Source organism: Heptranchias perlo, chromosome 7, assembly GCF_035084215.1.
Source record: "Heptranchias perlo isolate sHepPer1 chromosome 7, sHepPer1.hap1, whole genome shotgun sequence".
Lineage (NCBI taxonomy): Eukaryota > Metazoa > Chordata > Chondrichthyes > Hexanchiformes > Hexanchidae > Heptranchias > Heptranchias perlo.
The window spans coordinates 96,695,983-96,709,831 of NC_090331.1; the positions used below are offsets into that span (position 1 = coordinate 96,695,983).

Sequence of the window (13,849 nt, forward strand, 5' to 3'; positions counted from 1 at the left end):
TCCCAACCCCTAGCAATATCATCTCCTGGGAGACGCAAAACAAATCTTGGAGCCGCCTTAGAAAAAATTCTGGACTATTCCTCTGCCACTACCTATGGCAATCAAGCAAGTTCCAGGTGACTCATCACCTTCACAACTAAGTCGAAATTCACCCTCTCTAACTGGAAATGTCCTTCTGTCAGAAACATGACAAGTCCCCTTTTAAAGTACTCACCACATGTCTCAACAGACAGAGGGATGATTCTCTATAAAAAGAAACACTTCTCGGCATCTAACGTAACTCTTTACCTACAAGATGTTATAGGCACATCTTTTATTCCTACCATCCCTATCCATTTCAAATAATCCATGTGGACTGTATCCAATCCTCTCATCATTTTTTAAAAAAACCTGTAAGTCCTCGAACCTATTCTTTCTCTCTCTCTCTCTCTCTCTCTCTCCTTTATAATTTGGTATCAAAACAGAAAATGCTGGAGAAGCTCAGTAAGTCAGGCAGCATCTGTGGAGAAAGAAACAGAGTTAACCTTTCAGGTCGAAGACCTTTCGTCAGAACTGGACGATGTTAAGAGTTTAAGTTTTTGAGCAAGTACAGAGCCAGGGAAAGGGGGGCATCCATATTGTTCTACATACTATGTATCTGCTTATTCTCATCACCTTCAGCAGCTCAGTTAAGATATTTACCCAGCTCTTTTTCAGTGGAATTAATAATACAGTAGTAATTCTTTGTGATGGGAATCTGTTCCTTATATTTACAGCTCTGCGGGAACTTGGTTTCTCTGCTGTTGCATATTTTGAAATGAAGTTGCATTACCCAAACAAATCTTTGTTTACAGTCAGTGCTGTGTAAAGGCTATATAATTGCGTAGCCACTGTACGGTGCTAGATTCTTGGTGCTTTTACATTTGGTAGTTCAGGAATACAGGAGGTGGACATTCGTGCATTGACGTTCCACATCTACACTCCCACAATTTCCTGGGTCTACGATTCTGCTGTCAGGATAAGGAAGCTTGTTTTAGTAGTGCAGGGTTGCTGGTGCATGGACACCAACTTATTTATATAGAGATTTTAATGTTGAAAAATGACCAATGCCAATTTACAAAAGTCTGAAGAAAAACGCGTTGAACCAAAAGAAAGATTAGGAGGGCCTTGGTCAAAGACGTAGACTTTAAGGATGGTCTTAGAGGAGGAAAGAATGGTGGGAGGACTTTATAGAGCGAATTCCAAAGTGTGAGTCCAAGGCAGCTGAAGGCATGGCAAGGTGAAGTGAAGCGAGGGGGAGATGCACTAGATGCTGCACAGTTTGAGGTGGGTGGGGGTTGTAGAGCTGGAGGTGATTAGGTGAACATCTGTCTGAGGACCCAAACTACAGAAGCACCTAATGTAATTATGCCTAAAGACAAATAATAAGCAAAATGTCCTTTTTTCTCAGCTGAGGATTCCTCTTTACAGGTCCGTCCCATTTCCCCTATGTCTGCCCTGCAACCTCCTGGCCTGAACACTTCAGTCTGTCCTGACACCTCTTCTCACAAGCAGGGGAGAGGAAAGCAGCAACCCACATGGATAAACTAGCTAACTCTTTCAGTGAACATAGTTTCTGCTCTGTCTATATAGAAGCTTTCAGTTTTGTACATCAACTGATCAGCATCTCCACAAACTTAAAAATGGTGGAATATTGGAAATTCTGATTGCCAGTATACTAAGTGTATTAAATGCTGAACTGGTTTCAGTTGGCTGTATGCCAGTCTTGCACAGTACAGTCCAAAGATTGCCTCTGCTGCCTTCATAAATACTCTGCGGACTACAGTAGTATTTTTATATAACCAGGCAATTAGCTTTGTAGTTTCGTTTTGTATGTTTTTTTCCCTTTATGTTTCTCTCCTGAGAATTTGTTGCTACATTAAATGAAACATTTATTGTTTGAAAGCAGCAAAATCTATTGCGTGCATGAGATGCTAACTCATCGCACCATGCAGAGCTCTAGTGGGTATCTGCCTCCTTAATACACAAAAGTAAATGGGAATTCCCTGGGTCCCAGTGACTTTGTTTACACTCTCAGCTAGTCCTCACATGCAGTAATTTATTTGCATGAATTTGTTTAGAACCTGGCTGCCCAACAGCCAAGAAGATCTAACAAGTTTTGGTTTTAAATGCAATAATACAGTGGTTTAACTTGATGTGCTGATCCCTATCCAGATCCAAATACCAGTGTGTTATGTTTCCAGCTCCATTTATTGCCCATGAAAACAAGTTCGGGCAGGTTAGTTTGCATATTTTTTTTACGTTGCAGTTTTGTGGGGGGTCCATTGAAGCGATGTCTGTGCCTAGTCACTGTAAAGACACTAGAACTGGATTGAATTTAATTATTTTAGACAACATCAGGATGATATTTCCCATATATTTTTCACCTCCATTGCTTTGGGTTAGGAGATCACAGTTAATCGGTCTTTAATCTGATTTAGCTGCACAGGCTGTGTTTGTAATTTTGTTTGCCATTTCTGTTGTGTTTCCCAGATGCTGCTGCTGCTCCTCTCCTTCAATAATAACAAAAACACTTGGCTGCTATTCTTCCTTCTTCAGCAGTGTGCACTTAGACTCCAGCTTCTGACGCTGGTGTTCTGTTCTTGAGGTGAAATAGTTTGCTAGCTATTAGTAGAAAGTGACGAAGCACCTTCTTGCTCTCCAGAGAACCTGGTCAAATCTGCTTGAGATGTGTGTTTTTAGTTTAACCTTTAAAAATCGAATTCCAAGATTTCTGCGGCGATGCAGGCTAAACAATGAAGAAAAGGAAGAATTTTGGCACAGCAAAAACAGTTTTGTAATATCAAGACGCAGCTGTGTTTTGGTTTTCAGTGACACATGGCTGTTGTCATATCAACAGTGGTATAAACAGGTAGTTAGATGAGCCCTGAGGCACTGATTGAAGCAAATTACATCAGGGATTGTGCTGTAAACGGCAGCAAAACATGTAGGAGGAGATTTTATAAATTTTCAACATTCATAAACCTTGTTAATGAAGTTCAATCTTTGTGCTTGAAGAACCTGAACCTGTTGGGATATAAACAACTTTGGAGTCCTGAGGTCTGTGCATTTAAGATAATCGCCACATACTGCTAAGCTGCCTGCTGTGACAAATGAGCATGTCAGATGGGTACACCAACTAAAAAATGTAAAACAAATTCCGAATTTCTCAAAAATGAAAATGTGCTGTGAACAATAACTGAATTCAGATTGCCCACACTGATTCACTTAGAACTCCATTAGAGGAGGCAGTTTGTGGTGTCGATGGTAGTCATGATGTGGAGATAATGAACATCTCCATTAGAGGAGACATTCTTTGCTATGGGATGGGATGGGATGGAAGGTTGTGTCCTCCTACAACACCGTCCCAACTTCTTCCTTGTGTTTTTTGCTGCTGTTCATGTTGTGTTGAAGTAAATGAATCCTGACAATGACTGGTTTCTTGTCTTTGGCTTCACTGTTGCCCTTTCCCCAGCTGAAAGACGAGGGATTGGTCCTGCAGAGAGAGATACAGGACAAGAACTCTGAGCTAGAGACGCTACTGCAGCGTCGGGACCGAGAGAATGAAGAAGGAGGCAATCTGGTTGCCATGCTGCGCTCAGACCTTGAACGATTGGCTAATGAACGGTAAGTGAGGAGGGAAGAAAAATCAGTAAATTGCATTCACTTCAAGTTAAAACTTTAAAATGTTTACAGAGGGTAGGTATGCTTGAATCCTACCTCTAGGCATGGCAGCTGCTTGCAGATGAGTGGCTGACAACTTCTGCTGAATGAAATGCTCCAATAGTACAAAACACTCTATTGATTTAAAATTAGTACTATTCTTCTACTTTATGCAACATCAGCACTGGGAACTGTGCTTTTTTAATGGTAGTGTAGCCTCTGAGTTAACATTGATTCTACTATGCCACCACCCCCTCCTCTTTCTCTTCCCCTCCACTGGTCAAGTGGTTCTGTGGTTATTTAAGTGCCACTAATATATTTACTATTGGTCCCAGAATTTAAGATATCTTCAGATAGAAAACTATAAATGTCAGAAATTCTCATATTCCTGATATTCACACAATGGGATCTTTTGTGTGTGAATCACAAAGCTATAATCAGAGAGCTATGATCATAAAAGACTAAACAGATAATTGCTGTGTAGTTGGGTTGAGTGATTACCACACATTTCTCTGACTCAGTAACCTAGTTATTGATGATGGTCCTGGAGTAACAAGTCAGAAATCTTGAATTCAAATCTAACCGTGGCGGTTGTGAAATTGATTGCAAAAAATGTGGTAATTTTTGAACTAGTAGATAGAAAAAAAATGATTAACAAAGCTTCCAGATTGTTTTATAAATTCAGTCTGTTTACCATTGTCCTTCATGATTTGCATTACCACTCCTACCAGGTCTGGGCTACATGTGACTCCAGTCCCTTGGTTTATCTTTGTGCTCTCTGAAGTGGCCTAGGAAGTCACTCAGCTTTGAAAACAATTGCTACAGAAGGCTCAAAACTACCTTTTCAGAGCAATAAGGATTGTACAATAAATGCAGCCTTGCCAGTATGCCCTCATTCAGAGAGCAAAGGATTATTTTGATGTACATTGGCTAGTATGAATAGCTGATAATTCAGTTTTTGTCCTGTATTTCTATATAATTGGCCTATTTTTACATGAGTTCAGACATTGATTGTGGAAGGCATGCTGAGTTCCATTCTATTTTTGCCCAATGTCCAGATGTGCATCCTTTCCAGCAGGTCTTAATGGAATCCTGGCTGTATTTTTTTTTACTCCCTTGCTAACAGGCCAAATATAGTAGCCCAGCTGCTGGCCTGGTTGAAACCAACTAACTCAGCACAAATTGGGAGTCGCACCTCAGCCACTCTCTTCTTTCTTTCATCATCATTCTCCTCCACGATACATGGCACACAGGCGAATGTGGTGGGATCCGCTTCATATACAGATCCGTGCAGTATTTGCTCCACCACCAGATTGCTTTTTATCCCTTTAACAAATTCTGAACAAGGAGTTGGAGTTTTATTCAGTAAAAAATAAGATAAAATTGCCAACAATTTATGCACAGATTTGCTAAGATGTAGGTCCTTTGGAAGGCAGCTAAGTTATGCTCCTTGATTAGGAGCTGGAGCATCATGTTATGGTAAAATTTGTGATGCCAAACATGAACATGCCTTTACTGTTTTAAGAGTTGTCATTGAAGTGAGTTACTCAACAAAAATCCTGTTTTGACAGGCCGATTCTAACTTGAATTTCATTTTCTTCTGGAGTTATTGCGAATAGTGTGTGTTCAGAATTGGTGCTGCCCCACTCAGGAACATATGCTCCAGAGCCATCTGTGTGGAGCCACGTCTGGGCCATGCGAAAATACACATACAGAATATTCTCCGTTTGTATATATGTTAGCTAATTGTGTTGGACATGGCTTTTAAAAAAATTCTTTGTGTTGTGTTTGACTAGATCCTCAATGAAGTCAGCATTAGCTTTCCTGATGGCTTAGTGTTTACCCAGTGATTAGCTGAACCATACAGGAAGATCCCTGGTTTAATCTGTGCAGAGTTAGCTGATCTCAGCCAGGCAATAGTATAGGCACTTTGATTAATCTTGGTATCAGTATCCCTTCTCTTATCATTGTCCAGCAACACCTGCTAGAAAATGGACATTTGGTTGATAGGATTGGGCTCAGCTTTGATACACCCTTAGGCCAAATGTGAACAGCAGCCAATTTAGTGACTGAGGCTTGTGGAACATTCAACTTGTTTAATGTGAAGTAATTGTGATAGTTAAACAATGTCGAAATTAACTGTAGGTGAAGTATTCCATGAGGTAAACAAAACAGAACCTCAGACAGTAATATTTTTGGGGTGTTTTTATTAGCTTGAACGACTAATTGGTGTTTCTTGCTCCCATTCAGGAAAAACTTGGAGCATTCCCATGAGCAAGTGCTGAAGCTGTTTTCAGAGGTGGTGAGAGTGACATTTGCCTTGGAAGACATGATCAGTAGGCAAGTAGGGCTCTGCCTGGATAGAAACCAGCCCGGAGGTGCACTGGATCAAGGTGGAAGAGCGAGCAAGCAGAGTCTGGTGGGAGTTAGAGGCAGACCTCCATGGATGAAACCTAAAGCTTTGCTGGAACAAGACAGAGGTACGCCTAAGCTAATCTAATTGTTAACATAATCTTAGTTTGTCATTTCTTCTCTCTTGCACCCAAAATTAGACAAATTCTGTAGCTGAAAGAGAAGGCAGGCAAACTGCATTAGAGCTGCAAATTCACAAGCAGTTTTCTGCTGTAAGAGATACAGTGTCGGATCCTAGGAATAATTCAAAATAAAAATTTATACTCCTACCAAAATCAAGATTGTTATAGGTGGTTTATATGAGACTAAATGTGTAAAAACTGAGAATTAATTCTACTTCATTGTGGAAGCAGAACTTTAACCTGCCTAGTTAATTTGCCCTTTCACTGTTTTCCTTCCAGAGTGTGCTTCCTCTCTTCAGTACAAGCATATAAAAAAATTGAAGAAACTTAACACAGATTCACCATCTGTTATAGTGAATAGACTTCTCAGGAGGAGCTAAAGGAATGTATTTTAGGGATATTTTTGCTATGCATAAGTCCCATTGACAGGGAACATAATTCTAGCTGTTAAGCATTGTTGCATTACAAGTTTTTGATCTGCAAACAAGATCAACTTATTGGTATGACCAATATATTTGATTTTATGGTTTGTACAAAATGTTCACGCTGTTTCCAATAAACCATGGTTCACTGCTTCAAAATTAAATTTGTTTTTAATGAAGCTCTGAAGTTAATGGTGAACACAGGCAGATTTTGTTGAGGCATGTGGTGCCACACAATTGTGAAGCATTAATGTTTAACGTATCTCTTGCTGTGATGAGTCCTTGAAGCATATATATACTATAAATAATTATCTTGATGTCCCAAGCAAGGGTTTGTTTAGGGTAGAATTAGAGACAGGACTTGTCATTTCTTTTTGTGACCAAATGGCTGCATCTTTCCCTCCACCCATTTTACACTTTTTTTTAAAAAGGTGATTTGAACACAAGTCAGGAAAGTGCAGCCATCACTGAGGATAGCAGCTTATGGTCAGCACTGACTGATGAAGGGTTGGAGCTTTCCCAGTGGTTGTCAGAAAGTATGTTCGTTGGGCCTGAGGTGGGGCCTGAAAATGAGGAGCTGATACTCAGCACGTGTGGCCGATTGCAGGTTGCTGTGGGAAAATTGCTGGAGTTGGTCACAGAGTCAACGAGACAAGTAAGTATTGTTCGAGGAGAGGAGGAAAGTGCTGCTTGGTTCTGTTTCTTTGACATGCTCCATGTGCTAAGTTAAGTTAATGGGGAGAATCTGCAGTCGGAGTATTGTGTGCAATTTTGGGCACCCTGTTCTAGCAGGATAAAATGGTGCAGCGGAGATTCACTAGTATGTTGCTAGGATTGAGATGGTACAGCTGGAAAGGGAATCACACTTTATTCCCAAATTACCATGGAGAAATTCATATCCTGCTCTATTTCTTTGTGAAATGTAAACCCTGCACTACTGCACACCCATAACCCTCTGTTTTTATTATGCTGAGTATATGCAGCTCCCCCATTGCAGGATGTGCATTATCTGACGGTTGTTGTGTAGGTTTTTGGTGAGAAGATTGCACTTGTTACCTTGTTGAATATTCTAAATTCAGATTACACTTAGATTTTTGATGTAAAAGATCCTCTTGTAGCCCACGTTTTAAAATTACGAGACCTGTTTCTAACGAACCAAGTTGCAAGCAATTTTGTATATCTACAGCACTTCAGAGATCAAATTCCCCACCAGCCAGCCTCCCTTCAAATGTGTAAGACAACCATTTGTTCTGTGAACCACAGGGTGAGATTGATCACAGGTCTTGATCTCTAATACCCCGCAAATGGTTCTCTGGTACCCAACGTAACAGGTTGTTAAAAGAAGCAAGGGAGGAAATAGCAGAGGTTCTGACCATCATTTTCCAATCCTTACTGGATACAGGCATGGTGCCGGAGGATTGGAGGACTGCTAACGTTGTATCGTTGTTTAAAAAGGGAGCAACGGATAGACCCAGTAATTACAGGCCAGTCAGTCTAACCTCGGTGGTGGGAAAATTATTGGAATCAATTCTGAGGGAAAGGATGAACCATCACTTAGACATGGAGTAATCAAGGACAGTCAGCATGAATTTGTTAAGGGAAGATCGTGCCTGACTAACTTGATTGAATTTTTTGAGGAAGATAAGGGGCGTGGATTTTAGCAAGGCTTTTGACAAGGTCCTACATGGCAGACTGGTCAAAAAAGTACAAGCCCATGAGATCCGAGGGAGAATGGCTAGTTGGATCCAAAATTGGTTCAGTGGCAGGAAGCAAAGGGTAATGGTTGACGGGTGTTTTTGTGACTGGAAGACTGTTTCCAGTGGGGTTCTGCAGGGCTCAGTTCCTAGTTCCCTTGCTTTTTGTGGTATATATTAATGATTTGGACTTAAATGTAGGGAGCATGATTAAGAAGTTTGCAGATGATACAAAAATTGGCTGTGTGGTTGATAGTGAGGAGGAAAGCTGTAGACTGCAGGAAGATATCAATGGACTGGTCAGGTGGACAAAAAAGAGGCAAATGGAATTCAATCCAGAGAAATGTGAGGTAATGCATTTGGAGAGGGTGGAGAGGGCAAACAAGGCAAGGGAATACACAATAAATGGGAGGATACTGAAAGGGACCTTGGAGCGCATGTCCACAGATCCCTGAAGGCAGCAGGACAGGTAGATAAGGTGGTTAAGAAGGCATATGGAATACTTTCCTTTATTAGCCGAGGCATAGAATATAAGAGCAGGGAAGTTATGCTGGAACTGTATAAAACACTGGTTAGGCCACAGCTTGAGTACTGTGTACAGTTCTGGTCACCACATTACAAGAAGGATGTAATTGCCCTAGAGAGGGTACAGAGGAGATTTACGAGGCTATTGCCAGGACTGGAGAATTTTAACTATGAAGGAAGTTGGGATAGGCTGGGGTTGTTCCCTTTGGAACAGAGGAGGCTGAGGGGTGATTTAATTAGGTGTTCAAAATTGAGGGGCCTAGATAGAGTGGATAGAAAGGACCTATTTCCCTTAGCAAAGGGGTCAATAACCAGGGGGCAGCCTGAAAGGGTGGTAGAGGCAGAAACCCTCAACTCATTTAAAAAGTACCTGGATGTGCACCTGAAGTGCCGTGACCTACAGGGCTATGGGCCAACCGCTGGAAAGTGGGATTAGGCTGTGTGGCTCATTTTCGGCCGATGCGGACACGATGGGCCGAATGGCCTCCTTCTGTGCTGTAAATTTTCTTTGATTCTATCTATCTTTCTGCTCAGAGCTCAAAATACAGTCACCTGAGCTGGACCTCAGGCCACCTTCGTGTGAGGTCTCTCATTCAGTGCTTAACCTGTCTTAACTGTGAAGTTATTCAGAATTATTCCTCTCTCTGAGGTTGCTTAAATTTGATTCCAGGGACAAGGATCACAAAGGTGGATGCCAAACGGAAGGTATCCTGGTAAAATTGGATGATTTGTCTCTTGTGGAGCATTCCCTTCCCATACGCCTTTTTGTTCTGTCCCCTCAATCATACAGAAACTCTGAGAGTGATTCTGTTTGCACTTCCCCATCCAGTACCTGAGAAGATTGATGCAATTTGCACTTCCAATCCAATTGCTTTACCTCAGTGGTTTGCTCAAATTAGATGGTCAATTAAGAGATCAAGGACCAGTTTTCAGTCACCTGACTTATGTAGACACAAACCTCATATAAGGGACTTCCACAAATGTGGGCAAAACCTTAATAATCACAAAAAAAGCTTTATTGGATGAAACTTGTGTATAAAATGATGGAAATGTTAGTTGTAAGTCCTAAGTTTATGGAAAGGTCGTTTTGGAAGATGTCTAATTGTCTCCAGAAGCATGTAATAATCCAAAAGAGACGGCTGTGGTGTTGATGTGTGACTTGAACCTGGTTTTACACAAACTCATGTACCTGAGTACATGTCCAAAGTCATTGCGCATGTGATCTAAATCTCCTTACTTGGAAATCTGTTTTTTTTTGTTGGTGGCCCTGGGTCTGCAAATTTGCAAACTCTAAAGCTTTGTGGTGGACAAACTCTACCTGATATGACACAAAAATTGGAAGTGAATCGGAGGAGAGCAGGATATTAGATTCTTAAGATAAACTATATTTGGATACCATTGGGTGAATGCTGTAATATTGCCCCAAAACCATTGGCGGTGGAATGACATTTTCTTTACACTGCTGATAAATGGTCGTTAGTTTGTTTCTTACTGAAATCAGACATTTATCAATTGGTGAGAAGAAACCTTGAATCGAGAAGACTTTCTCCTGTTTTAGAGCTGTTTGTTTTGCCCACGAAAAACTGTTGACATTAAAAGATTTGTAAGAATGCCACGTGGAGCAATGCTCATAATTGAATACAGTATTTAAACCTGTCTCCCGAAGAATAGCATATGTTTGGCATTCTTCTTTAATGCAGATATTAGAAATTATACTAAAGGATGCCTTTCTGCCATGATTTTTGGGGAAGTTATGAATGAAAAAGAAAAACAGGCCTCTCCCTGCCCCTCCTGTCAAAATGCTCCCCTCCATCCCTGAAGGCTTTGACTCCGTGCTGGATTGTGATTCCAGAAACAAGGGATGCTCTCCAGTAACTTAGATAAGTGACCTTCCTTGTATGAGCCAAGATGGTGAATACTAGTAGGCTTTTCTATCATGACGATAGCCAATATGATCTTGTCCACATACGTGCACTTTCAACATGATTGCTGGTTAGACATCATGGGGAGGATTCTTGGTTAATTTCCCCCCTTCCCCAAACCCAGTCATTGTAGCACCTCTACCATGATCATGGCTGAGATCTGTTATCTCAGCATTGATCAGGGATGGATTCTAGGATCTTCTGGTCTGTATGGCTCAGCTCTTTACTACCTCAATCAGCTACGTCATTGATGGAACTTTGTACTTTGAATAGGAAATAGTCTTAACGTGGCACACTCCAGCTCAACCAGCCCCATAACTTGTCTATCTCCAACCTCAAAAAGTTCCCCTTTCAACTACTATTTCCACTTCCTGCGCCAATCATTTTCAAATTAGTGCCAAATTCTGGGCAATCCTGTGGGCTTGTGCCTACAATGGACTGGATTAAAACTGCATTAATGATTTTCCCTTTGGAGTTGTCAGAAAGAGAAGATTTTTAGCTTTGAGTTGGATTCAAACTTTGTGTTCTCGATGTGAAGAGATAGTGTGCTTAGCCCAATACAGAATCCTGTACCAGACATCAAGCTTTTTTCAATAATTTTAATAAACAGTTTATCATACCTTATTTCCTGTTTAAGTGCAGTGTTCCAGAATTTAGAATCATAGGATGTTACAGCACAGAAACAGGTCATTTGGCCTATTGGTGAGCCACTTCGAAAATGCTGTTAAGATTTTTAATAGAAGTTGTGTACCCGTTGAATAAACAAAACATCTCTTCTTAATCCAGTGGGATTTTTCCACTTGTTTTTTAATGTATTTATTAACTTACACCTGTGGCATTGGTACATTATTGATCTTCCATGTGTTCGAAAGTTGTGTCCATATTCACAGTCAGCAGTAAGTTGCTGTTTTTCCATAATTCATAGATTGGCATGTAAAGCGTTTGCTAAGTATAATATTCTGGGATGATGTTCATTGCGCAGCAAGGATCATCATTTGAAGATTAAGATTAGGTTCGATACACAGAGGTGTATGTACCTTGCTGCCCTTAACTGTACTAAATTTTTTATATTAAATCTATATGCATGTGTTTTCAATGAAGGACAAAACTGAAAGGGGAATACCCAATCCATGTATAAACTGGTGAAGGAAATCAATAGGATGGCTGCAGAGAAATACTTTGTGCAAAATCAGGGAGAGAGAATCAGGATGTGATTATAGACTAAGAAGCCAAGGGCTAAAAATAATTTATTACATGGCATCTCACAGTACGCTGCAAGTGCAGTGAATGCTGACACTTACTCTGCTGAGATATTAAAAATTGTTCCAGCAGACCATGCAGTTTGACTGATTCCTTGACTACAAAAGATTTCATCTGGTTTTACTGTGGTCCTTCTCTTGCTGCCTAGTTAGTACAGAGCCACGGAATCCACGAACACTTGGAGGAAGAGTTCACGCGCAAAAACCAAGAGACTGTGGAGATAGTTGGCAAACAACACCAAAAGTTGATGGAACACCTCAATGATGAAGCTGAAGCGAAGAAAGAGCTGGCATTGGAGCTCCACAAAGCTGAGGGTAAGATCTGAGGGTAACATTATTTTATAAATTTTGAATATGTAGAGTATTTCTTCTTTAGAAAACGATAAGACAGTTAATAATTAATGCAACAGTTTGATACTGAGCCTTTATGTAAAACACAAAATGAGTTCATTTGATTAGTGATGGGTATTTGACACAATTTCAAAGCTACTTGTGATCTATGGACTTTTTTTGTGCCATAGTTTGAATTATCCATATTATCCCAATTCTCTTGACGCCTTCCTTTTTCTTTCCTCCTTTTATCTTTCTCCATATCTGATTTCCTCTAGCATCCCCAACAGATGCCACATATGTTGCTTTAGTTTAGAGTAACAGGGCTTGAGTTTTCTTCCTGGTAACGAGTGATGGTACATATAACTGTCTGGAGGTGACTTTAACTGAGAGAATAAAATCGGTACCATTTAAAAGATTTTCAGTTTTAAACGCTATTTGGGTGGGTGGGCCATGCACAGCATCCGCCTGGAGGAGTCAACATGGGACTCGATCCATTTTGGTCTTCGGTCCTTTTTATAACTTGGTTGGTGAGCTGCCAAAGCGAAACACTCCCCAGGAGGCAGGAATTTGGGTGTGGCGGCCTGCAGCAGCATCTTAAAGGAAACGGGTATAAGCATTGGGAATGAAAACAAGTAGCACCTTAGAGCAGCAAGGTCATCTATGTGCGGAACCACAAGAGATGGGTGAGATCCTAAATGAATATTTCACATCGGTATTTACGGTTGAGAAAGGCATGGATGTTAGGGAACTTGGGGAAATAAATAGTGATGTCTTGAGGAGTGTACATATTACAGAGAGGGAGGTGCTGGAAGTCTTAACGCGCATCAAGGTAGATAAATCTCCGGGACCTGATGAAATGTATCCCAGGACGTTATGGGAGGTTAGGGAGGAAATTGCGGGTCCCCTAGCAGAGATATTTGAATCATCGACAGCTACAGGTGAGGTGCCTGAAGATTGGAGGGTAGCAAATGTTGTGCCTTTGTTTAAGAAGGGCGACAGGGAAAAGCCTGGGAACTACCGACCGGTGAGCCTGACATCTGTAGTGGGTAAGTTGTTAGAGGGTATTCTGAGAGACAGGATCTACAGGCATTTGGAGAGGCAGGGACAGATTAGGAACAGTCAGCATGGTTTTGTGAGAGGAAAATCATGTCTCACGAATTTGATTGAGTTTTTTGAAGGGGTAACCAAGAAGATAGATGAGGGCTGTGCAGTAGACGTGGTCTACATGGACTTTAGCAAAGCCTTTGACAAGGTACCGCATGGTAGGTTGTTACATAAGGTTAAATCTCACCAGATCCAAGGTGAGGTAGCCAATTGGATACAAAATTGGATTGACAACAGAAGACAGAGGGTGGTTGTAGAGGGTTGTTTTTCAAACTGGAGGCCTGTGTCCAGCGGTGTGCCTCAGGGATCGGTGCTGGGTCCGCTGTTGTTTGTTATTTATATTAATGATTTGGATGAGAATTTAGGAGGCATGGT

The 13,849-nt window shown here is 41.0% G+C and overlaps 1 protein-coding gene across 5 annotated transcripts in view; it reads left to right on the forward strand.

Annotated features, from left to right (window-relative positions):
- pcnt (pericentrin) overlaps positions 1–13,849 on the forward strand; it is a 314,588-nt gene that overhangs the window by 174,076 nt on the left and 126,663 nt on the right. For all 5 annotated transcript variants that reach the window (XM_067988139.1, XM_067988140.1, XM_067988141.1 and 2 more), the window contains exons 24-27: positions 3,494–3,645; positions 5,932–6,161; positions 7,069–7,292; positions 12,187–12,352. In XM_067988139.1, coding sequence (XP_067844240.1) covers positions 3,494–3,645; positions 5,932–6,161; positions 7,069–7,292; positions 12,187–12,352 — 772 coding nt within the window. The remainder of the gene's footprint in view (positions 1–3,493; positions 3,646–5,931; positions 6,162–7,068; positions 7,293–12,186; positions 12,353–13,849) is intronic.